At 39.8% G+C, this 26268-nt stretch overlaps 1 protein-coding gene across 1 annotated transcript in view; it reads left to right on the top strand.

The window, feature by feature from the left end:
• OGDHL (oxoglutarate dehydrogenase L) overlaps positions 1-26268 on the top strand; it is a 62978-nt gene that overhangs the window by 20080 nt on the left and 16630 nt on the right. Inside the window, exons 3-16 of the mRNA XM_074233139.1 lie at positions 1269-1455; positions 5618-5803; positions 10683-10785; positions 11823-11938; positions 12421-12575; positions 13861-14007; positions 18544-18634; positions 19310-19489; positions 19802-19930; positions 20814-20993; positions 21091-21243; positions 22013-22115; positions 22266-22394; positions 25073-25223. Coding sequence (XP_074089240.1) covers positions 1269-1455; positions 5618-5803; positions 10683-10785; positions 11823-11938; positions 12421-12575; positions 13861-14007; positions 18544-18634; positions 19310-19489; positions 19802-19930; positions 20814-20993; positions 21091-21243; positions 22013-22115; positions 22266-22394; positions 25073-25223 — 2010 coding nt within the window. The remainder of the gene's footprint in view (positions 1-1268; positions 1456-5617; positions 5804-10682; positions 10786-11822; positions 11939-12420; positions 12576-13860; positions 14008-18543; positions 18635-19309; positions 19490-19801; positions 19931-20813; positions 20994-21090; positions 21244-22012; positions 22116-22265; positions 22395-25072; positions 25224-26268) is intronic.

Here is a 26268-nt window from a genome sequence, read left to right as displayed (position 1 = left end):
ACCCAACTAGCTGTGGGGAACCCAGCAGGGTTCTGTTCTAGGTCCTCTTTTCTTTTTGTTCTGTGCCATCATCCCTTGAGTGATCTCAGAAGCTGCCTTAGGTTAAATAATTATTTCTATGGAGATTGCTAACAGATCCAGTCCTGGTCTCTCTCAAATACTACAGTCTTACAATACCAGCTGCATTTTAGACACTCCAAAATAGGTGCCCATAGACATCCCAAACTCAACAGATATATCCAGAACAGAAACCATTTTCTCTTTCAGTCCCTGCCTCCCTTCTTTAGAACTTTCCTATTTATTGTTAAGGCTACCACTATTTTACTAGTCCATCAGGTTAGTCACCTTGGTGTCTTCTTCCATTCCTCATTTCCATTTACCCAACTATCAAATCCAGTGCAAAATTTTGTTTATGCTGTTATAAGATCTCTGGTATACATTTCCTCTTCTCCCAGCCTCCACCATAGTTGAGGTCCTCCTTGCCTCTCACCTGTAATATTGCAATAGCCTACTAATTGGCCTCCCTGTCTCAATTGTCTCCCTGCATTAATTTCCTTTGACACTTGGCCACTAAGTGATTTTCCTTAAATATATGTATACACACACACAAATACACACTAAATATGTAAAAGATCTATGATATGGATGATATATATATATATATATGTATATATATATATATATAGTTAGTTAAATTTTCCCAATTATTTAACTATTTCCCAATTCAGAGTGTTTTTATTAGAGCATCAATTTGCCCTAAATAGTAAATTTCAGTGTCTCCCCTTTCCCCAGGATCAAATGCAAAGTCTTCTGTTTGGACCTAGAAAGAAAGCTCTTCTTAACCTGGCCCTTTCCTATACTTCTTTTTCCTTATACTTCTTTCCTTTCCCCACACTCTGTGATCAGTTTGCTGTTTCTCCCTTTGATGGCAACCCCTGATGTAGATCCCTCTCTCTGGTCTCCATGCCCTCTCCTCTGCCCCCTTAGTTTCTGTCAAGACTCAGTTCAACACCTATTTTCTGCAAGAGTTTCCCAATTTCCCAATCTGCATTTAACAACTTTGTATATATTTGCATTTATTGATTTAATTTTTGTATTGTATATATGTATACTTGTAGTTTCTCCAAATAGAAGCTTAACTTCTTGTGGTCAGATATTGCTTCTGTCTTTGTACTGAATTTGTTGACAAGGTATTGATTCAGAGCCATATTGTTCAGTCACCAGGTTGGAGGGCAACTGAATTCTATGGTATTTTTTTCCATTCCCAGGATGAATCAACTGAAGACCCTGGCTAGTAGGCTTCGACCTCAGGCCACCCAGCTTCTGGTGAGGCTCAGTGTCCCACAGCGAGGTATGTCCTCCAGGCCACCTGAGACTTTCCTAAGTGGTGCCAACAACAACTATGTGGAGGAAATGTACTATGCATGGCTGGAAAACCCAGAGAAGGTGCACAAGGTTGGTGAACCCAAAAGATTCTGGAAATGTACCATGCTGCCTCCCTTTTTCCCTCCAGGGGAAGTGTTGAGCTTTACATGGAAGAGGATCTGGGTCGGGGGCGGTGGTCTTGCTGTGCCTGTATATGTTCCTCTCTTCTCAAAGAATCTGATCACTAGGGTGTTTGTGGGAGACCTTGATTCTAGTCCATTTCTGCCAATGACTTGCAGTGTGACCTTGGGTGATTTGCTTAATTTCTCTGCATCTTGGTTGACTCTGTGAAGAAGTCTGTTATGTCCCAAACCTACATAACTATCTCCATTTTAGGAGCACAAATAGTTTGTTAAAGTGTTTTTTGGGAACGTGCCATTTGCATAGGTAGGGTAGATATTTGATCCATACAGTGATTTAAAGGAAGCTTTCCTAACCCAGAATATTTCCCTTACTCTTTTATTAGTTATAGACCTGAAATATTTACCATAAGTGTTTTATTTAATTGCATATCCTAGCTGTGGGATCTGGGGTATCTGCTCCCTTCTCTCAACTTCTTTCTCTATAGAACTTGGAGGCTAGATTATATGACTTCATATTTCCTTTAGCTCCAAATCCAATGATAATGTTTTAGGAGCCTCCTGGTATTTTGGGCAAGAATTCTTGGTTTAGAAATCACCAAATAAAGTGATATTTGATTTATAAAAGTGACTAGTTGACAACTCTCTTAACCTGTGACCACCACTGATGCATAAAGTCCTATGGTCAACAATGTCAATATCAGATTTTCTATTTCCATTTTATTTCCTTTTCCATTCCTATTTTCCTATTCCATTCTATTTCCATTCCACATGTCTCACCAACATGGCCCAACTAGGAATCTGAGGGAAGACCCCAGGTTGAGATCACAAATAAATGCTAGGAGAGTGTTTTTTTTTTTAATTGTAGAACAAAAGTCATCCAGCAAGTGTTTCTTGAATGATTAAAAACTCAATATACAGAATAATATTCTGAAAAAATAGTTATGTTGTGATCTATTAAAAAAAACAACAGTCCACCAACACGAAAGCCTTTAAGACAAAAAACAGTGAAGAGATATAATCTTAGAAGAAAAACCAGCATTCATAATTAGGTTCCATATCATTTATCAGTTCCTCCCATCATCTCTGGGATAAAAAGATAGCATGGATTTTACTTCCCATGTTAGAATTGAAGCTATGACTCAGAGGAAAATGCCATTCACAGGAAACAGTTGTGTTGGCAAGCTGGAAAGTACTGAGAAGTAAAGTAGGCAACCTATGAGAGAGAGAGAGAGAGAGAGAGAGAGAGAGAGAGAGAGAGAGAGAGAGAGGTCTCCCAGTAGATATTACTTTCCAAGGTCTAGACTGAGAAGTCGTCTTCCTTCCTTCTTGTCTTTTTGCTCTTCCCCAAACATACCTCTCCATTTCTCATTTCTGTGCCTTTTTATATCCCCCATGACTGAGACTCCCACCACTCTTACACTCCCTAGTTTCTTTCAAAACTAGAGACCATTTCCTACAGATCTTTGTTGACCACTTCAGATATTAGTGGTCCCTCCCAAGTTAACTCATATAGATTTTGCGTATGTCTTGTATATAATTATATATCTGGCATGCCTCTCCCTATAGAATGTAAGCTCCTAGAGGGCTTGCACTGTTTCAGTTTTGTCTTGGTATCCCTACTAACTAGTACAGATCTCTGCTGATGCTGAGCTGGGCCAGATTCAAGGAATAGTGAGGGATGTCCTTTTTGAGGACAAAGGATTAGATTTACTCTAATGGTCTGTGGTTGGCATAGAAAGTTAAGGGGAGTTTGGCAGTAAAGGCATAAATTGCAACCTCAACCAGGATTATTATGTCCAGGATGTTTGCTTTTTTTAAAATTTTGTTTTTACAAGGCAATGGAGTTAAGTGACTTGCCGAAGGTCACACAGCCAGGCAATTATTAAGTGTCTGAGGTGGGATTTGAACTCAGGTCCTCCTGACTCCAGGGCAAGTACTCTATCCACTGCACCATGTAGCTGCCCCCATCCTTCATTCTTGAAGAAGACCAAGACAACAGGGATGCCATGACAAGCACATGATTTGGATTTGAGTGAGGGAGATGCTGTGCTAGGTCACACAACTACTCTTTAGTTACTGAGCTATGAACAACAGGTAGAAGTTATAGGGAGGCTCATTTTGCCTCGAGATTATAAAAGAACATCCTAACAATTAGAGATGACCTAAAACAGACCTCCTCTATGGCATTAGGGAAGTCCCTGCAGTTAGGTTTTAAAGCAGAGGATATGATCTATTATGTGATCTATTAAAGACAGGATTGACCCTTCAGGCAAGGTTACACTGTATGATCTTGGAAAGGACATTGGTTTTGAATCCCTTTGGACACTCACTATTTATTTATGTGTCACCAGAGGGACAAAGACCCTTCTAGCTCTTTATGAATGCCAAAGTTCCCTGAATTGGGGAAATTAATTGAGTGAGGCTGCATGTCTAGAGAAAAGAAACTTTAGAAAATGGTGACCATAGAAAGGCTAAAATAGGGTCTGGAAAATGTCAGAGTGCCTCCCATTCCCCACATGCATATATCATGCCTCCAAGGTTCCACCATGACTGTTTCTGTATTGCTTAATGCATCCTCCAGTAGACTGGTTGAGCAGCGCATGATGGTGGTGGTAGGGTGTTTCAGGGGGCTGAACTAGGATAGTTCAGGGAGCATGCAAAGAAAGTAGGAGAAAATGAGTTAACTCATTTGCAAAGGGTTAGACATTCTAGACAGTGGGAACAGTGTGAATCTTAAATGAAATAAATGGAAATATTTAGTCAAACTTAAAGTACCAGTTAGAGCACTCTAAGGCTGGCTACACTACTTAGACTTTACCCATTGTCTTATCTCTATTGGATTCTCCATTCATTCATTCAATCAACAAACATTTATTAAATGATTACTCTATGCAAAGCACTGTGACCAAGACCCTGATAACTACATAGTTAACTAAATACATAATTTTGCATGACTGATATGGATGTCCCAAAAATCTCAGTGTAACTCTAAGCTCTTAAATTTTAAAGTTCCATTAAGACCTTTTGAATACCTTGTTAATATTAATTATGCAATATTGTATGTTTTAACATAGTGGTCTTAGGTATATGTTTATAATATACATGTGCATATTTGTATTTTATGTGTATTATATTTTATAACATATTCATATGTTATACAAATATATAACATATAACAATATATAATGCATGCATATGTGCAATACATACATATAATCATGCATGTATGTATATGTACAAATCTTATTTTCCTAAAATTTTCAAACCTAAAAACTACACTAACATTTTTCTGGGCACTAGCTATATTGGAATAATAAAACAAAGTATTATATGAAGTTCAAGGGGGGAGAGTAGTGAGAGAAATCAGAGAAGGCTTTTTGGAGAAAGTAGCCTTGAGTTAGGTTTGCATTGTCCAGGGTCCTGCTTGATTGCCCCCCTCCCTCATTCTTTTGAATGATATAGAAGAGATTTTTTTGCTTCTTTTCTTTCTTACCTGCCTTAATCATTGAGAAACCCTGAGTGTCTTACCCTCCCAGTTTCATTTTTTTTTCTTGGAGTGGTCCTTCATGGCTTCTTCCTCATCTTTGTCTTATCTCATCTTAATCACTGGAGGGATTTTGCTTCAGTCAAACTAAAGTTTGGTAAAGATTTTAGCTTTAAAAGGCAAGGTTTTTCCACTGCATCCAAGGCCATCTCCAGTCATCCTGATCCATATCTGACCACTGGACCCAGATGACTCTGAAGGAGAAAGTGTGGCTGGTGACCTAGCACAGCATCTTCCTCACTCAAATCTAAATCATGTGCTTGTCATGGCATCACCTCTCTGTTGCCATGGTCTTCTTCAAGAATGAAGGACAAACATCCTGGACATAATAATCCTGGTTGAGGTTGCAATTTATGCCTTTACTGCCAACCTCCCCTTAACTTTCTATGCCAAAATCAGCCCTTTTTGCATATCTCTTGCCTTCCTAATTGCTCCTTAGGACCCTTAATTTAGCTTTAAGGTGCTGTCAATTCTTATGTAGTGTTATTGTTATATTAATAATGTTATCATTATCCTCATGGCTGCTATAACCTGTCTACCCAATTTCCCCATTTTCTACCTCTAGTCCTGGGATACCTTTTTTCGAACTGCCAGCATGGGAGTAGCCCCAGAACATGCTCAGTCAGGACTTCCATCAGTTATTCACCCAACTACTGCCCAACAAGGCTCTGGACACATCAAGAGCACAGCCAAGACAGATAAATTGGTGGCAGATCACTTGGCTGTACAATCTCTGATCCGGGCCTATCAGGTAAGAGCATTAAGATGGAGAGAGAGAACACATACCTTTAGGGAGAGCGAGAAGGGAGGAGAGCCATTTTTCTAATGGGGGGAACAGTTTCCACCTTTAGAGAAATTTGGAAGAGGGGACAAAATAAGCCCATCTTATACATTCCCTATTGTGTGGTAGCTTAATCATTGTCATCATCTCTTGGGGCAATGTGGTGTAGTGGGAAGGACACTGGACTTGGTAGGCAGAAGACCTGGAACTGATTCCTAGATTCTGTCACTTAATAACTATGTGATCATGGACACCTTAAACTCTCTTAACTGCTGTTTTCTAACCTCTAAAATGTAGATAAAAACATCTGTATTACATATTAATATCTGAGAGAATTTTTTGTAAGTAGCGAATCTATTATTGTAGCATCATTACTAGTGCCTGGAAGGAGAACTGATTTTGGACTAGATTCAGAGGGAAACTGAGGAATATCTGGTCTCCTACCCTTTCATTTTACAGATGAAGAAAATGGGGTCCATGGAGAGGATGTGATTCAACCATTATAACTCACATCTTCTGACTCCAAGTCTAACCCCTTTCTACCTATGTACTACCCTACCAAGGAGTCTTGTTTTGTATTCCCAAAACTCAGACCAGTTCAAAAGAAGAGATAATCCAGAAGTCCTGTGAGTGGTGGAGGGAACTATTTTGAAATAAAATTTTTGCAGTGGATAACCCTTCCTCCATAATGCATTGTATTGAGACCCTTTCTTTATTAGGAAGGAAGACAATTCTGATATGATTCTTCCTGGGCCATTGGTCCACAAAAGTTCTGCAGCTCCTTGCAAAGTTGTGTGCAAGTTGAATTTTTGTGAATTAAATAATAGAAATGCACTACGGATGGAGAGAACTAGCATTTTGAAAGGAGCCTTACAGTCATTCATTTTTTTTCTATAATAGAGTCCTTTTGCTAAGACTTCTAAATTATCTGAGATTTTTGAATTGTGGAATCTTTGGATGGAGGGAACCTCATCTAGATTAAGATCTTGGATAATTTCTTGCATTCTTGGTCTTGACCAAACATGGCAAATTGCAAAGATGCTCTGTGGGGTTTACTAGGTAATGAGCTTAATCATATTTGAACTTTTTAGTAATTAGTGACAGTCAAGGTTGCATCATATCTTCATGGAAACTTCTCCCTTGGAGGAGATTCTTAGACAAAATGAATGTGGGAGTAGTGGTGATTTGGGTTGAGGAGGGAAAGAAGGGTGATGATTAGGTTATGTAAAATCACCATAATATCATCCAATTAGCAAATAAAAAATTGGTAGGGAGAGTTGTTCTAATTGTTGATTCCCAGGGGCTGTTTCCATGTCTTAATTTGATTCAATAATTAGTTATTTTTTTAAATCTGGGAATTTTTTTTAGAGGAATACCAGATTTATTTAATTATTCTTTATGTTTACTCTATTAATGTGCATTTTTTGCAATAAAAATATCTTTCATATAAAATATCTTGGCCTATTTCACCTCTCCTTTCTTTTACTCCCAATACATTTCCCTTTTAGCCATTGATTTCATTTTTACAATATATTATATCTTCAAATTCAGCTCTCTCCTGTGCTTTATCTATATAAATTCCTTCTACCTGCTCTATTAAATGAAAGGTTTCATGAGTATTATCAATATCATTTTTCTATGCAGGAATACATGCATTTCATCATCATTAAGTTCCTCATATTTTACCCTTCTCCTCTGCTCTCTATGCTTCACCTGAGTCCTGTATTTGAAGGTCAAACTTTCTGTTCAACTCTGGTCGTTTCAGCAGGAACATTTGAAATTCCCCTGGTTCATTGAAAGTCCATCTTTTCCCCTGGAAGGGGATGTTCAGTTTTGCTGGGTAGTTGATTCTTGGTTGCATTCCAAGCTCTTTTGCCTTCTGGAATATTATATTCCAAGCCCTATAAGCCCTTAATATAGTTGCTGCTAAGTCCTGTGTGATCCTGACTGCAGCTCCACGATATTTGAACTGTGTCCTTCTGGCTGCTTGTAATATTTTCTCTTTGACTTGGGAGTTCTGGAACTTGGCTATAATATTCCTGTGGGGTTTTTTTTGGATCTCTTTCTAGGGGAGATCGGTGGTTTCTCTCAATTTCTATTTTGTCCTCTGCTTCTAGGATATCTAGGAAATTTTTCTGTAGGAATTCTTTAAAAATGAGGTTAAGGCTCTTTTCCTGATTATGACTTTCAGGTATCCAAATAATTTTTTAAATTATCTTTCCTGAATCTATTTTCCAGATCAGTTGTTTTTTCAATGAGATGTTTTACATTTTCTTCTAATTTTTAATTCTTTTTGTGTTAAAGTATTGCATCTTGACTTCTCATAAAATCATCAGCTTCCTTTAGCTCCATTCTGTATCTGAAGGATTTGTTTTCCTCAGAGAGCTTTCTTATCTCTTTTTCCATCTAGCCAATTCTGCTTTTTAAAGCATTCTTCTCCCCAATAACTTTTTTTGAGTTGTTTTATCCATTTGATCTATGTTGGTTTTTAACATTATTTTCTTCAGCATTTTTCTCCTTGACTAGGCTGCTGACTTCTTTTTTCATGTTTTCCCTGCATCTCTTGCATTTCTTTTCCTAATTTTTCTTCTATCTCCCTTACTTGATTTTCAAAATCTTTTTTTGAGCTCTGTCATGGCTGGAGTCCAACTTCTGTTTTTCTTGGAGTCTTTAGATGCTGGAGCTTGTACTTCCTCATCTTCAGATTGGGTATTTTGATCCTTCTTAGGATCATAGACAATGTATTTCTCAATTCATTGTTTTTCTCTGTTTACTCATTTCTCCAGCCTGTGTCTGGTTTTGGGGTGCTTCCTGAGCTTTTGAGTATTATTGTGACACCCCCCCCCAACAAAGATCTCAGTTTGTGTGAAGCTCTGACTGACCTCCTGGTCTGCAAATGACCACAAACACACCCCTCTTTCACAGGGCTGAGGTGGTGGTGGTGGGGAGGCCCTGTTCTATGGGGGGCCTAGACTGCCATCAGGATCTGAATGTGGTCAAAGCCCCAGAGTCCTGTTCCAGGTACAGAGCACAAACCTTGGAAGTTTCCCCTACCTTCAGTGGGGCTGATCACTCAGGGCTCAGTTGCCTGGAGGCTCCTGCTTGCCGGGCTCCATGCCTGCTTCAATTTCCTGGATCTGGGCTGCTGTGGCAGCTGCAGCTGTGCTGACCTTGCTGACTGCTGTAATCACTCTGAGAGCCTGGGCTTTGGGTGCTTGCTCTGGCAGAGGTCCCCCACTGATCCTTCAAGTTGTGCCAGGTGTTCCCGTGGTGTAGGTCAGGAAACTGCTCCCACTGCCATGAGCCATGGCTCCCAGACATCCTGGGGCTGCCTCTGGGTGGCTGAAGTTTCTTCACTCTGGTGGGCTGCTACTAACCCCATGGGGTGGAACTTTCCACTATTTTCCAGGTTACCTTGGTCTGGAGAATTGCCTCACTGGATCTTTCTGTGGGTTCTGTCTCTTGAAAATTTAGTTAGAGTCATAATTTTAAGATTTTTTAAATATTATGGAGAGAACACCTAGGAGAGGCTCTTCTCCTGTCTCCATCTTGGCTCTGCCTCAATAATTAGTTATTAAAATGTTGACCATGTTCAAAAGCCCTGTGTTTAGGTTCTGGAGAAAATTAATATACAAACACCAAACAGTTCTTGTCCTTAAAGAGTTTGCATTCTACTCAGGGAATCAAAATGTACATACAATTACATATACATATATGTATATATTTTTTTATGTACTCTCATTTGAGGGGAAAAAAAGAGCACCTTTTATTAGAAGTGGTGCCTATATTGAGTCTTGATGGAGGCTAAGATGTTTAAAGGACAGAGGTAAGGAAGAAGTGTGTACCAGGAATTTACCTGGTCTCAATTCCTTTTCTCTCCTAAAAGTCAAATATCCACAAGGGCCTCAATTTCCACATCTGTTAAATGAGGAAAGATGACTCTAAGATTCCCCTCCCAGCTATAAATCTATGACCCTACAAGCCAAACGGGGGGGTTGAAATGAACAGCCTTTCTGAAGGAACCAAGATAGGCAATGGAATGAGTTTGGAGGATAATATGGCCTATTTGACTGGAATGTGGAATGTGTGAAGGAAAAGTGGTAGGGAATGAGTCTTAAAAGGGAGGTTAGAACCAGAGAGTGAAAGACTTTTTAAATCACCATGCTAAGGAGTTTGTGTTTTATCCTGGGATACTTGTAGACACTGTTGAATTTTGAGGAGGGGGAAACATGGTCAGCCCTGTGATTTAGGAAGATTATTTTTGACAGTTTTATAGAGGAGTTGATTTTAATTGGCATTTCTTCATTTGAGAGTCATCAACTTATAGATGTAATCATTTTGATTCTCTGCATATGTATAAAGCAATTTAATATGATTGTACTAATATTTATATTTACTTTTTTTAAAAAAGAAAGTCTTTGACTTTTAAAAGTAAAGAACAAGGAACAAAACCCCACCCAAAATTATACACACATATGCATGGTTATGTATTTTATTTGCTAATATATGATAGAATCACATATTTGGGGATTTGAAACCTACCAATAAAATTAGGTTATGGGGAAGGCCTGTTGGGGTGATAGTAATGTTTTATCATATTTATTAATATTATATATAACACATATATGTGTATATATATGTATATAAATACTTTTAAATCATTTTAAGCCTACTTTGTGGGAGGCTGCTGCTCCATATGCTTAAGTGATTTAAGTGATGTTCATGGGAATAAATTGCATCATCTCTCTCTATTGGATGTTAAGTGGAGGGAATTACCCCCCCCCCCCCAGTTTTTAGAGGCATTAGAGGTTGCATCCCCCTACTCACTTCCAATCTTCTTCCTCAACAGATCCGGGGCCACCATGTGGCCCAATTGGATCCCCTTGGAATTTTGGATGCTGACCTAGACTCGTTTGTACCCTCAGATTTAATCACCACCATCGATAAGCTGGGTGAGAAGCAGTAGCCACTTCTTGAAAGAAGGTTCCCAGGCACCAGTGGATTTAGTGTGTGCTGTGTTAGGGGGGTGATCGTCATCAGCTTGGGAAGTCTTCCTCCCTTTCTCGCTGTCATTGCCAATCAATCAAGTAGCATTTATCAAGCATTTACTATTTTCCAGGCAATGTGCTAAGTTCTGGGAATACTGAGAGAAAGAAGCTCATGGCTCAACAGGGGAGACAATTTGTAAATAACTCTATACAAACAAGATAAATGGGGAAAATTTGGAGTTAACTGACTGAGGGAAGGCATTAGTAGTGAAGGAGGTCAAGAATGCTATCCTGGGACTTTAGATGCTAAAGTCTGTGACTCAGAATTCAAAAAAGACTGGAGATTCAAACCCTGTCCCTGTCCTTGGTCTTCTGCTCACATCTGAGACATTACATCTGGCATGGGTGTGGATTAATAACTGAATTTCCTGCTCTCTAACTCTCCCCCCCCCACCACGTCACTAACTTCTAGAAGAGGAAAGGTATCTTTAGACCAACAGGACAGTGGTTGTCAGCATACTGTTTGTTCTGTGAAGATCAAAAGGATTCTGACTATAAAATTCTAGTTTGGGCCATTTTGAATCTTATACTAGCATAATATAATCCCTACTCTCTTAGAGTCTTTTGTTCTTACAGTGTTCCTCAGAGGAAGGGGCAGAGACGAATCTAAGCATTTTTACAAAGGAAGAAAATAAAACCTAAGAAGCTAGGGGATTTACCCCCAGTTATACAGTAGTAGCACTAGGAATATAATCAGGGACCTAAGAGCCATGACTAGTGAGTAGTATTCTCATTAGAGCACAGTACTTGGGTATCATCTTCTTGGTCATGATTCCATGGTTGAGAGCTATTCTGAGTGTTAGAGTACCATTGTATTCTCTAGGTAGCACATTGTTCTTCTCCTTCCTCTCCACTCATTGTCATTTCACTGTAGCCTTTCACCACACGATCTCTTTAATGAGTCTCTATGCTTTTTCTTTTGTATAATCTCATTACATCAGCCTTCTATAATCTTCACGAATCTGACCTGGACAAGGTTTTCCATTTGCCCACAACCACCTTCATTGGAGGAGCAGAAAGTACCCTGTCTCTGAGAGAGATTATCAAACGCTTGGAGGTAAGCAAATCATATCATTCTATCAAAAGGTCTAAAACCTGAGGAATAGGTAGATTTTAGTCCAGAAAGAAAGTGAGAGGGAGATTTGCTAAGGCCCTTGATATATGAAGGGAAAGAAGCATAGTTTAAGTGCTTTTTTTTAAAAGGGAGGATAATCCTCAGAGGAAGTGGGATGGCTTGAGTCTTCTAAAAAGCTACACAGGATAGTCTATAATTCTTACTCCTAAGTAGTTTGTATGCTCCCTGTCATTAATTAGCAAGTAATTTGCTGTCTCAAGGTTCAAAATGAAATTTAGAAAGAAATGAAATTTTGACAGCATCTTTTTGAGAATGCATCAGTCAACTGTGGCTTTCCAAGATTCTGTACTAATCTCTTGAAGGCTTGTTCCCATTTCCCTTTCCCCTTAGTTCTCTGTTTGAAAGGAATGAGGTCGTGGTTTGCCAGACTTGTAGAGTTCCCCAGGCCCTTCTCTTCTCTCCAGAACACTTACTGCCAGCACATTGGCATGGAGTTCATGTTCATTAATGATGTGGAGCAGTGCCAATGGATCCGGCAGAAGTTTGAGACTCCTGGAGTGATGAAAATCACCAATGAGGAGAAGAGGACACTGTTGGCGCGGCTGGTGCGGTCCATGAGGTGTGATTTCAAGGGTCAGAGGGGGCCCTGGGAACATTTAAACCTCCTGTGTTTGGGGACTATTTTGGGTTGGCTCTCTCTGTGAGGGGAATTAAGTACCATCCTGTCTAGCCTGTGGTGTTCAGGGGTTGAAAACCCAACAATGAATGGATTAAAAGCAAGTACCAGAACAATCTTGAGAGAAGACCCCACAGAAATTCCACTGGGATGGACCTTACTTTGGTGGCTTAGAAAAGTGAGGAAAAATTCATGGAGAAAAAAAGTCCTGGGATGAGAGGAGCATTTGGGATTGGAAATAAGGCGAGAGTGTCAACTGAATATGGGGCATTGAGGCAGTTTGCCCTACAGTAGATCTCACATGGCAGGAACATGGACCAGCAATAGAGCAAATACTCACTCTCTAAGGGAGGATCAGAGAACACCTTCAACTGATACCCCACTCATTTTCCAAGTGAATTTTGTTAATTAAGCAGAGGTGACTAGATCAAGTATTTCTGTTGCTACACAGGTGAGAGGAGGAGTTGTTTTTGGTGGTGGTTACATTTAAAAGGACTATTGAGACATTTGGTAAAACTACAAATTCCCCTTCCTCTTGCGTGGGGTGGGGGGGGCAGATCCCAGCATGCCCAACATTTGAGTTGTATTCAGGGACTAAGGCTGGTGCCACTTGATGTTACTAAAGAGTCAAAACTACAGTCCTTCCTAGATTCTCAGTGTTGGGTTTTATTGAGTGTCTCCTGCTTACTGGTGGCACCTCCTCTGCGGAGAGAAAATTTTGGACTAACTATTCCAAACTTTTGCTCCTTTGACCTCTTGGAAAAAGACAAGTGAGCTAGGCAACCATTGGCTTCTCCCATATTTCTTGAAATGAGACAGATTGACCTTGGATCTTGGATTCATTGGCTCATAGAGCTGCTGTCTGAGCTTAATTAGAAAAAAACATTTTGATAACTTTATTTCAGTATAATTGGTTTCCTTTGTAATCCTATACATTTTATTTTATGCTTTTAAAAACACTACTCTGGGAAGGGATCCATAAATTTTATCAGATTGTCAGAAGGGTTCACAGCACAAAAATTTTTAAGATCCCTCTCTGGTTTAGTAAAGACTGTCTGTCTCTTTCCCCAAGATGAATAAGCTACATTCAACTTAAATTTTGACATTTTGTCAAAAGATCTACTTCTCCTTGGCACAGTTAAGAGTAGGTCTCCTCCTGTTGACACTCATGATTGTATCTGTTCTGTAGCAGTTAATGACCCTTCTCTTCCCCCACTCCCTATGGCAGATTTGAGGACTTCCTAGCCCGGAAATGGTCCTCAGAGAAGCGATTTGGCTTGGAGGGTTGCGAGGTCATGATTCCTGCCCTCAAGACAATCATCGACAAGTCAAGTGAGATGGGAATTGAGAATGTGATTCTGGGAATGCCACACAGGTGCGAGCTGGGGAAAAGGGCAATGATTCTGGGAGTGATTGGGTTTATGAGGGCTGATGAAACTCTTTGGTAAGACCAGATTATTAGTTCTCTTTGGCAGGCCCACTCTCAGAATGTCTAGCTCTTGAGTTGTGTCTAGGGTCTACAGCTAATAGCACTGGTTAGTGTCATTTGGATGTTACCAAAGGGCAAAAACTGAAAGGACCTTTCTATGCCCTAGGTTCTTGGGCAGATCTTCTTACTATTCTTGGATAAAGAATGAGCCCAAGGGGTGGCTAGGTGGCGCAGTGGACAAAGCACTGGCCCTGGAGTCAGGAGTACCTAGGTTCAAATCCGGTCTCAAACACACCTAGCTGTGTGGCCTTGGGCAAGCCACTTAACCCCATTGCCTTGAAAAACCCTAAAAAAAAAAGAATGAGCCCAAGATTGCAAACAGTTTTCAGTATGACATTAATCAGTCAAGAGTTGCACTGTTATTTAAAAAATTTCCCTTAATACACTCTGGTCCATGCCTAACTATCATCTGGGGCTTTTGCTAAAGAGAAGACAATATTATAACTTATTTACTATTGGTAAGAATGAAGAAAGGTACAGGAGCTGGTAGGAGTAAACCCAAAATTTTTATTATATTCATATCTTTAGGACTTTACTCTAGAAGCTCCTTCCTTTCCTTCATTTGTCCATCCATCCATTTGTCCCTATGTCTATCCACATACTCATCCACCATTATCAACAAAGATCTCTTCCAATTCTCAAAGTTAGAAAGGAATTTGAAATCATTTAGTATTATTCTTAGCCATCACATGAATACCTTCAATAATATCTCCAACATGATGATGTCTGCTCCTCTAAAGTCCAGTGATGGAAAATTTCCTATCTCACAAGGAATTCATTCCATTTGGAGGAATTGTTAAGAAATTGTTAATAAATTTATATCAAAAGAAAAGAATACTGGATTTGGATTCAAAAGTCATGGGTCTGAATCCAGACTCTGTACATTAATAGATATGTGAAAGGAAGGATGGAATAGTGGATAGAGAGCTAGCCTTAAAGCCAGTAAGATCTGAATTCAAGAATTCTGCCTCTGATACATATACTAGCCAGGTGACCTTAGACAAGTTCCTTAACTTCGGTTCCTTCAGTTCCATCTGAAGTCTTGTTTTTTTTTAATCTGTAGACTGGATTGTATCACACCAAGGTCTCTTCAAACTCTCTATCTCTATTCCTGTGATCCTTAAACTGGGTCAAAATATGCTGTTATAATTTCCACCCTTTGGTCCTAATTTTCCTTTCTAGAGTCATTCATACAAGTACAATCTCTCATGATACAAGTTCAAACATTTGAAAATCTTTACCTCTTTTAGCTTTCCCTTCTCCGACACTCCTAGTTCTTGTTTTTTTCTTCTCCATAACCTATCCTTATGGACATGGTTTTAAGTTCAAGTCCATTCACAAGTTTTGTGGGCAGCAAATTAGACTCCTCTGGCAAGAAAAGTTAAATGACTTGCCTAGGGTCACACAGGCAGAATGTGTTATCATAGGCAGGACTTGTGACCAAATCTTTTAGGCTTTTGCAGCTGGTTCCCTTTTAACTACATGAAGCTACCTCTCATATATCTATTAAAATAGCATAAAATTTCATTGACTTTTTAGCTGCCAAGGTACTATTGCCTCATATTGTGTTCCTAATACCCCTTTGTCTCTTTTTCATATGAATCACCCTCAAGTTTCACCTTCTCCATCCTCTCCTACACATTTGATATTTTTTAATCCTTTCCTTAAATTCAGGACTTTACATTTATCCTTATTCCATTTCATCTTATTAAATTCAGTGCATCATTTCAACCTAAGGAAATCTTTTTGGAACCCTGCTTTGGTCATTTATTATTTTAGCTTTCCCATTCAGTATAATGTAACCCACAAATTTAATGGATAGAGCCTTGCAGCATTCCACATCTTTCTGGGTTGATATTGATTCATTAATCAGCACTCTTAATGTCTGACCATTCAGTCAGTTCAGAATCTTACTAACTATAGTATCTTCTAGGATATGCATTTCCATCTTGTCCATAAGAATATTATAAGAGATTTTGGTGTGTGCTTTTCTGAAATTCAAGTATAATACTTTGACATTTCCTTGATTTACTATTAAGTAATTTATTAATTTTACAAAGTTACAAAGATAAGTCTAGTATGGCATCATTTGTCATTAATAAACTCACATTGATTTTTATTTCTAATAGTATTTTATTTTTTCAGTTACATTTAAAGATGATTTAATTTTTTTGAATTCTAATTTTCCCCTCCTTTCCCTCCCCCTTCCTTGAGACATTAAGCAATTTGATATTTTATATTTGTCTAATCATATCAAACATCTCTTCATATGAGTCATGTTGTGAAAGAAGAAATAGATCAAAAGAAAAAAATTAAGTGAAAAATAGTATACATCAAACTACAACCAGACTTCATCAGTTCTTTTTCTGGATATGGATAGCATTTTTCATGATGAGTTCTTTGGTATAGTCTTAGATCATTTTTTTTTTTTGCTGAGAATAGAAAAGTCATTTATAGTTGGTCATCCTACAATGTTACTGTAACATTGTTCTCCTGGTTTGGCTCACCTTACTTTGCAACAAGTCTTCAGAATTTTTCTGAAATCAGCCTGCTCATCATTTTTTATAGCACAATAGTATTTCATTCAATTCATATGCCACTTAGTCCCCCAATTGATGGGTATCTCCTCAATTTTTAAATCTATGCCACCACAAAAAGAGTTGCTGTGAATATTTTTGAACAAATAGGTCCTTTTCCCATTTTTTTTATCTCTCTGGGATACAGACTAGTCCTCTACTGACTTTTAGTGATCCCTTCCTAAAAGTGCCTCCTAAGTACAAATCAGTCTTTTAATAATTTATTTAAAATTTTTTTGCTAGGATCATTGTGAAGTTTATCAGTTAATGGAGTATACCTGTTTCTCTTAAAAAAATGTAAGGTCACATTTTGTTATCCTTAAGCTCTGTCATTTTTTTCCTCCATGATTTCTTAAACACCCACTAAGGACAAATTAGCTATTATATGCAGAAGTTTTTTTTTCCTCCCCATTTCCTTCAATATAATTTATCAAAGGCAGATGATCTGAACATTTAAAGGCAGGTAAACACTTTTTTTGCTATGTCTTCATTTAAGGTTTCAATTTATTAATCCTTTTTATTGTATCTTTTTATGCATTCTACTGAAACACAGGAACTAATGGAAACCGAATAGCTTGACTGTCTTCTTGTCATCAATCATCATTATTTCATCTACCTCAACCTCTACCCCCTTCTTCTTTGTTTTTCTGGCACCAAGAGAGTGGAAGAGAAAATGTTCTTTTTATTTATTTCCATTGGCATCTTTCAAAAGCCTTAGCTCATTCTGGGCTTTAACCTTCCTGACCCTGTTTTTACAGGAATATGCCACTCAGAAAGAGAATATAAAATATTCATCCTTTGTTTATATGTCCTTGCTTCTGTTTTAAAATCATTCAGTCAATCAGTGAGAATTTATTCAGCCCCCACTGTTCATCAGACACATTGCTTGGCACTGGAGATATATGGAAACTAAACATAAAGCCATGTTAGTGTTTCTTGACATGTCCACTCTCACTTCTTTTTCAATTCATAGATTTAGAGCTGGAAGGGACCATGGAGATCATCCAGCTCAGGGGTCCTTTAGCTGGGGTCTATAGACCCTCAAGACTTCTGTGGATATATTTCAGATGGGAAAAAATTGCCTTTATTTTCACTAACCCCTAAATGAAATTGAGATTTTCTTTTAATTATATAGCCACTCATTATTCTGAACAGCAATTTGTAGACTTCACCAGAGTAGTAATAACAATAGCTCTAGCACTGTGAGTTTCTCTTTTACTTTAGAAGCTCCATGAGGGCAGGGACCAGAGGTTGGGCTTTGTTTTTTATTTGACCTTTGCATCTCCAAAGGTAAATGCCTGGTAAATGCCACCTCTCACATAGCTCATTTAGTCCTTAAAACAATCCTGTGAGAAAAGTGCTGTTATTTTATCCCTGTTTTACAAAAGAGGAAATAGAGGCTCAATGAAGACATACCCAGGGTCACACAGCTAGTTAAGAGTATGAGACAATAATTGAACTCAAATCTTCTTGACTCCCAAGTTCACTGATCTTGGCCCGGCATAGTCTCTATATCACTGGCTGGCACATAATAGGCATTTAATAAAAAAACTAGTTGACTGACTGTATTGTCTAGATAGCAGTTCATTGACATTGTCTTCATTTTCAGATTAGGAAACTAAGGTTGAGAAATAAAATGATTTGCCCAAGACAGCACAGGTAAAGAGTGGCAGATAGAGGATTTGAACCCAGGTCCTATGATTTAAAAATTCAAAGTTTTCCCACCATACTGCTTGTCATCACATTGGAATTTTGTTTTGAGAACCTACCATTCCTCTTGAATTGACTTCCCTTTTGCAGCATCAGACTGTTGAGAGTTTCCCACAATATACTCTTCTGTCTTCAGGGGCCGACTCAACGTCTTGGCCAACGTGATCCGCAAAGAGCTTGAGCAGATTTTCTGTCAGTTTGATCCCAAATTAGAGGCAGCAGATGAGGTTGGTGGTTGATGGTGGCATGGATCAGGGGAGAGACTTCTGGGTATGATTTGGGGGAGGTTGAGGTGGGTATTCTCAGCCTCAAACCCAAACTTTGAGGAATTTTCAAATAAAAATATACTTAATAAAGTAGTGGGATGGGGCAGCTAGATGGTGCAGTGGATAAAGCACAGACCCTGGAGTCAGGAGTACCTGGGTTCAAAACCGGTCTCAGACACTTACTAATTACCTAGCTGTGTGGCCTTGGGCAAGCCACTTAACCCCATTTGCTTTGCAAAAACCAAAAAAAAAAGTAGTGGGAACCTCATTAGAACTGTTCCCTTTGTGTCCTTGTCACCTGGATGCTCTCTGGGCATCATGTACAGACTTAGAACAAGGGGTCTGAGGGAGACATCTTCAACATAGATGATAGATGAGGTTTTACATATTTGCTATGATCCTTGACACAGGGGTGGTATCCCCTTTTTTGCTATTGTTCTAGTTTTAGCCTTTATGGGACAGAGAATGGCAAGGTAGCATGTTTCCACTGGGAAAAAGAAGAAATGGTGTTCCCAGTGGGGACAGTAAAATAATGAAGGTTCAAGAGTAAAAGTGACCCACCACCTGGCTTTCTCATTGTGATGGGATGCTATAAACCTACCAGGGGAGGTTCACTGATATGCTGTTGGTTTCCAGGGATCTGGGGATGTAAAGTATCACTTAGGCATGTACCATGAGAGAATCAACCGAGCTACAAACAGGAATATTACACTGTCTTTGGTGGCCAATCCCTCCCATCTGGAGGCCGTGGACCCTGTGGTACAGGGGAAGACAAAAGCTGAGCAATTCTATCGAGGAGATACAGAGGGCAAGAAGGTAAAGGGTATTTGGAGCAGAGGCAGGGGGAGCTTGGATTGTGGATGGGGAGAGGAATTAGATGAAGGGGGAAGTAAGTAAGAACCAAAATGAGTTTTGTTGGGGAAGATGGAACTCTCTGTGAATCATCTTGTCCCCATACCCTTCCTCTTTCCCCAAGCTGATGAGCATAGAAAATTGAGATACATATCAAATAGCATGAAATGTATGTAGGTCAAACAGCTGTCAAAGACCTAGAGCAGAGCCAGAGACTTCAGGAACTATAAGGAAATTCAGTCCTATCTGTCTGGCAAAAATTTCTCTTCTATTAAGGTCATGTCTATCTTGGTCCATGGAGATGCAGCCTTTGCGGGGCAGGGTGTTGTATATGAGACGTTCCATCTCAGTGACTTGCCATCCTATACCACTAATGGCACTATCCATATCGTGGTCAACAACCAGGTGAGGTGAGGTGGGGGTTGGGGAAGCAACCCAGATGGCCCCAGGGCTGGCCAACTTTTCCATCGCCAGAGTCTTTCATTTACCCCAAGACCCATCCCTGAAAACCTAGTTCAGTCATCGTGACATTTTGGCAATGGGGAAAATGCTACAAAGAAAAAGTTAAAAGAGTCTTGAATAGCATCACACAGGAAATTGGTATTAGATAAAGGACTGGTATTCTGAGGAGAAAATTATTTTTTCAGGTTGTCATTTGAGTGATGGTGATTTTGACTTCCAGGATTTAAGATTCACAATTGAAAAACAAAATCAAATTCATGGTTGATCCATCTAGCATCTGAGAATAATCTATATTCCACTATATACAGGTTTCCAGACAGGTGGAGTTGATTTGTTAGGTGTACTCTGCTCATGATGGATAAAACCTATAAGGTTTTAATAGAAAGAGTGAAGTAGAATTGAACTGGTGAACAAGGTTTGAGTTCTAGTTTTATGACTAATTAGCTAGGTGACTGTAAGGAAGTCATTTGACCCTCTGTGAACCTCTGAATTCCTAACTATACCAAATGAAAGGATTGTACTATCCTGGTTCAAACATTCTTGGGTTCTAGACTTCCATATTCTACTGGATAGTATATGTTAGAATAGTCTGTATGGTCCAGTGCAGGTCTTCTGTCTGATTCAAGTTGGCTTTTTGGATCCATTCAGCTCACTGGGTATAACAGTTGATTGACTATGAGATACCCCAAAACTCATTTCAATCTACCAGGTACAGCCAACCTATAGGCCCATCTAGCAACACTTGACCTAGGCTGTATCTTTTGTGCTTGGTTCTTTGGCAAACCTCTTTGAGAGGAGGTTTCATTATTGTCCCCTCTCTCCCCAGATTGGATTCACTACAGATCCTCGAATGGCCCGCTCTTCCCCCTACCCCACAGATGTGGCTCGTGTGGTCAATGCACCCATTTTCCATGTCAATGCAGATGACCCTGAGGCCGTGATCTATGTCTGCAGTGTGGCTGCTGAATGGAGAAACACCTTTAACAAAGATGTTGTTGTAGACCTGGTGAGAGCTGGATGACAGGGTTTGCCTCTCTGAATGAGTCTCTTGAGTCAGCTGGTGAATGCGGTGTGACACATCCCTCACCAAACCTCTCTCATAGGTATGTTATCGCCGGCGTGGTCACAATGAGATGGATGAGCCCATGTTCACGCAACCTCTCATGTATAAGCAGATTCACAAGCAGACAACAGTTTTGAAGAAGTACGCAGACAAGTTGATTGCTGAGGGCACCGTCACCCTGCAGGAGTTTGAGGTGGGCTTGGAAAGGTGGGGGGATTCTGGGCTCTGGGGTCCAGAGGATGGGAGATGACTGGTAGATAAAAGCCCCTGGCTCTCACTATGAGTAAGTTACTAAACTCTGCTCTAGACAATTCTCTAAGTCCATGAGTGGCAGAGAGAAGATGGCCATCTGCATCAAGAGAGGGAATTTCTTTACTTGGAAGTTCCTTGTATGAATGAAATCTTGGGCCCAGTCCCTATCCCCTTTGTATCTGTATACATGGTCCTGCCCTCAGGAGACTCAAAGTTCCTTAAGGCAAAGGACTCCTTCTTTAGCACATGAGCTAGCACATAAAGTTGCTTACTAAATGCTTGTTAAATTAAATTGAATCATTCCAGAGGACCAGGAATCAGGTTTGGCTAGAATTTCCAGCTCACTGTGCAATCTTGGACAAGACTCTTCTTCCCTACCTTTCCCAATATACATGGAGTTGGAGGATTACAAATTAAATAATAGTCTGGAGTGTTCTTTGAACATTCTCCAAGGGAGAGAAAAAAGGCAAGGATGGTTTTGAAGACTTGCCACTATTATTCAGGTTCCCATGTGGCCCACAGATGAGGGCTCACTTGTTCGGTGCCTTGCTTTCTATCCTGTGTGCCCCTGAGACTCTTGGCCAGAGGGCACTAAGTGAGGCAAGGATGAAGGTTTCCTGGCCAAGAGAGGCCCCTGGGAACTAGGGTCTTTGTGGGGAATGTGTGCAAGCCTTCTTTGTCTTTACTGAGCATGTTCATCATTGCCATAGGAGGAAATTGCCAAATATGATAGGATTTGTGAAGAAGCTTACACCAGGTCCAAGGATAAGAAGATTCTTCATATTAAACACTGGCTGGATTCCCCATGGCCTGGTAAGGCTGGAGATGAGTGAGGATAGCCATAGTAGTGGTAGTATTTCTGTGATCTCTGAGATATGCTGAGAGGCAGCTGAGTTTTTTCTCCTTTTACTTTTCTTCCCTGTATTCTCCAGATAGTCTCTGATCAACTTTTTTCTCTTTCAGGTTTTTTCAACATGGATGGAGAACCCAAGAGCATGACATGCCCTGCAACGGGCATCCCTGAGGACATACTATTGCACATTGGTAATGTGGCCAGCTCGGTACCCCTTGAGGATTTCAAGATCCACGGAGGTGAGCTGGGATCCAGAGGCCATGATGGGTTAGGGTATGGTTCCCCCAAAGGATGGGAGAGGATCATGTCACCTGTCTAGTCTCCACTCCTTACCAGTGAGAAGTCTAGGGTCATGGATCAGGCAGATGAGAGATGCTTCCTTAAGCTTGCCATAGAAGCCCCTCTACTCATTGCTCAAGACTGAATCCCAAATGAGTTCATTTCTGTAAATATGGAAAGAAAAAAATCAGATAATGTATTAATATTTTCATAGTGCCCAATATCAGGTCACACCAGTGCCAAGGAAATGGTATAGATGATGGGAACAGGAGGAATTCAGGAAAGAGAGAGAGCCTGGAGGAGGGTTCGTGGTGGATGTAGGAATTGAATCAAGCCCTGGAATCTGTGCAGGCATTAGAAAGATGGAGAGATGGATGATATTCTTGGCCGGGAGAACAGCACAAATTTCAAGCAGAAGTGGATATGAGAAGCCAGGGTTTTTAAGAAGCTTTTTTTTGCAGGCCCTTGAGTAGAACAGAATTTCTCTTTCCCTGATTTCTTGGCCTGGGAGTCACTCCCCTCTTTGAGGTCTAGTGTACAGTGGTCTTGACTGGACTTAAGACGTGACATGAGTGTAAAAACTCCATTGAGTCCATTCCCTCCGCCCCTTAAGAAATATTCTTCAGCTCCCTTAAGAGCTGTAATGATTCCTGGTAATGGGCTTATTAATTGTTGCTGGCATCAGCTTATTGGATGGAAGGCCTCCTCGTGTTATTAATGGAAAGGGTCTGGTGTATTTTATGTTGGTGGCTTTGGATTGGCTGTGACACTCCAATTACATTTTCAAATGAAACTAATCCAAAGAATTAATTTAAGAAGGATTAACAGCTGTTTTAGCACCTTCTGAGAAAACCTGATTCCTGACTATGGAGCAAGGGCAGGATGTGTGAGGTGGTCATATTGGGGAATGGACCACAATAATTGGGAATAGATATTAAAACTTTTGATTTAATATCATAGTAAGCCCATGGGGAGTTCTCTTTATAGCATAAAGATGGGAAGAGGAAGAGTCATGCCTTTGAGAGCTTATATCTTTGTACTGGGTCCCAACTGCCCAAGTCTGGGTGTGCTGGTACCAAAGTTGCCTTCAGTGTATTTGTGGAGTGACAATTATGTAGGAAGATTACATACCAAGCAGCTAGGTGGTGCAGTGGATAGAGTGTTAGAAGCACTGAGTTCAAATTCAGCCTCAGATACTTATTAGCTATGTGACCCTGGGCAAGTCACTTAACGATCTTTGCTTCAGTTTCCTCACCTGTAAAATGATCTGGAGAAGAAAATAACAAACCGTTCCAGGGTCTCTGCCAAGAAAACCCCCAAAAGGGGTCACAAAGAGTTGGGTACAACTGAAAAAGACTAAACAACAACAGGTAAGGTGCTTACTCTGTGCAAAACACTGGCAAAAAAAATGGGAAACCAAGACAATACTTCCTGTCAAGGAATTCACATTGTAATAAGGAGAGACAACTCATTTAAGGTTTCAGCAACAAATCTGATGGGAAGGCCTGCAGTCCTTGGATGCAGCAGCAAAGCAGATGGTAACGCACATTTTAAAAATGTTATTTCCACCAATAAAACTACATCCATTTCTAATGTTGAACCATTTTACAGTGCCATGGATTTGGGGAATAAGAACACAATTTTCTAGATCTTTAGCATCTGGGGCTACTAAGGAGGCAGCTGTTCACTTTCCACAAGTGTTTATTCCCTGGTCAATGGCTGGAGAGACTGAATGAGAAGTAGGGGTGCTGTTATTTCTGGGGCTCTTGGGATCAGATACTGGTTTGCCTCCATCTGGGTCTGATGGGAGTTGTTGTAATAGTTTGAATTGCCTGATTGTTGGACTGAGTGATGATTTTGGGATCAGAAAGACCCTTGATTGTTGCCTAAACGGTGACCTTGGAAAAGTCATTTAACCTCTTAGTGCCTTCAGGCAACTTGATTAGACTGTAAATTGGAGAAGAGATCTGCCTTGGTAAAATAAATTTCCTCACTGGGACCAATAAAATGGCTGGTTCAGTCCTATTTCATCCCATGTCCTTTGTAGTACTTCATTTCACTGTCATTTGGGATCTCCTGGGGTTTCTTTCCTTTTATATGTAGTGTGTTTATCTACATATATGCATGTATATTATAGGTAGAAGATATAACAGAGGTGAATATAGGCAGGCTATAAAGTACAGAGAAAGATATCCAAGAAAGTAAATGCGTGCAAACTTGGTAAATGATCATAGGCTCATAGATCTAAAGCTAGAAGGGACCTCAGAGGCCATCAAGTCTAGTGCCTTCACTTTACAGATGAGAAAACTGAAGCTCAGGGAGGTTGTGAATTACTATAAGGTCATCCAGAAGCATCAGAGGTAGAATTTGAATTCAGATCCTCTGACTCCACAGTCAGTGTTCTTCCCACTGAGAAAGAAGCAGAGTAGAGCTCCTTCCCCCTCCCCAAACACAAGGCCACTGGTTAACCCATAGAGCCTTTCTGTGCCTGGGTTGGTGACCTCCAAACTATCCTGTTTACGTGGAGATGGAGATGGCCTCAGTCTTGGTCCAGCTGCAGTGCTCTGGGCTGGTCTCAAAGCTGTCTGTGGGAGGAAGCCATCCTGGTCCTCTCATTGACCTTCTGCCCCTTCCCCAGGCCTCTCTCGTATCCTGAAAAGTCGGGTGGAGCTGGTCAAGAGTCGGATGGTGGACTGGGCCCTGGCTGAGTACATGACCTTCGGCTCCCTCCTGAAGGAGGGGATCCACGTGCGGCTGAGTGGGCAGGATGTGGAGAGGGGCACCTTTAGGTGAGGAGTCCTTGGGGGGGGGGACTGAAGAGGGTCACTTTCCTTTCTCTTGGATAAAATGAACTGTGGAAATAGTGATGTAGTTACAAAGAGTTCATGTTAACCTACCAGAACTAATATAGTAATACCTAACCTATCCTGAATATATCTAAGATTCAGAAAGTAATCAGAGATGACCTTGAGTAGTAACCAAAGCAAGTATCATTTTACCATTCGAGGTCCATGTGTTCCATAATTTGAAGAGTTCTTTGAGCCTACATTCAAGATCCATTAACTCTTACTTTGTTTACATTTATTAGATAATCTAATTTTTCCAACTCATTGTAAATCAGATGCAGCAAATTAGAGGGGGGGGAAGGGAAGGTATTCAGTTAGGTATACTGACAGAAGTGATAAGTGACTTATAAGAGTAATATCAGAAACTATAAAAAAAACTGAAACAAAAAATAATCCTTCAAAAGCATGATAATCCAGTCTAGTAACATCTCAGTAGCTTCAAGGATACTCCTGAATTATAGTTCAATTATAGTCATGAGTTTGAATCATTAAGAGAAGATAAATTTATGCTTAGCTTATTCTGTTTAAGAAAGTAAGAAAGATTTTTTTGTTGTTTTTAATCATTAAATGCAGCACTATCCACTCTTTATTATTACTGATGATGATGTTTATCCTCCATTCTTTTGTTTTAATGTTTATTTGTCCAATTATATGTAAAGTAGATTTTTATCAATTTTTTTCAAGATTTTGAATTTTACGTTTTTTCCCCTCCCTCCCCTTCCATCCCTCCTCCCTCTAACAGAAAGCTAACTGATATAGGTTCAAAATTTACAACTGTGCTAAACATAAATCCATATTGATTATGTTGTAAGAAAAGAATCAGATGCAAAAGGCAGAAAGAAAACATTAGAGATAAAAATGACATAATACATAGGATAACTTTAAAAAAAATTGAAGATTGGTCTTCATTTAAACTCCACAGTTCCTTCTCTGGATACAGATGGTATTTTCCATCACAAGTCCTTTAAAATTGTCTTTGATTATTGTG

Source organism: Macrotis lagotis, chromosome 4, assembly GCF_037893015.1.
Source record: "Macrotis lagotis isolate mMagLag1 chromosome 4, bilby.v1.9.chrom.fasta, whole genome shotgun sequence".
Lineage (NCBI taxonomy): Eukaryota > Metazoa > Chordata > Mammalia > Peramelemorphia > Peramelidae > Macrotis > Macrotis lagotis.
This window is presented reverse-complemented; position numbering and strand designations above follow the sequence as displayed.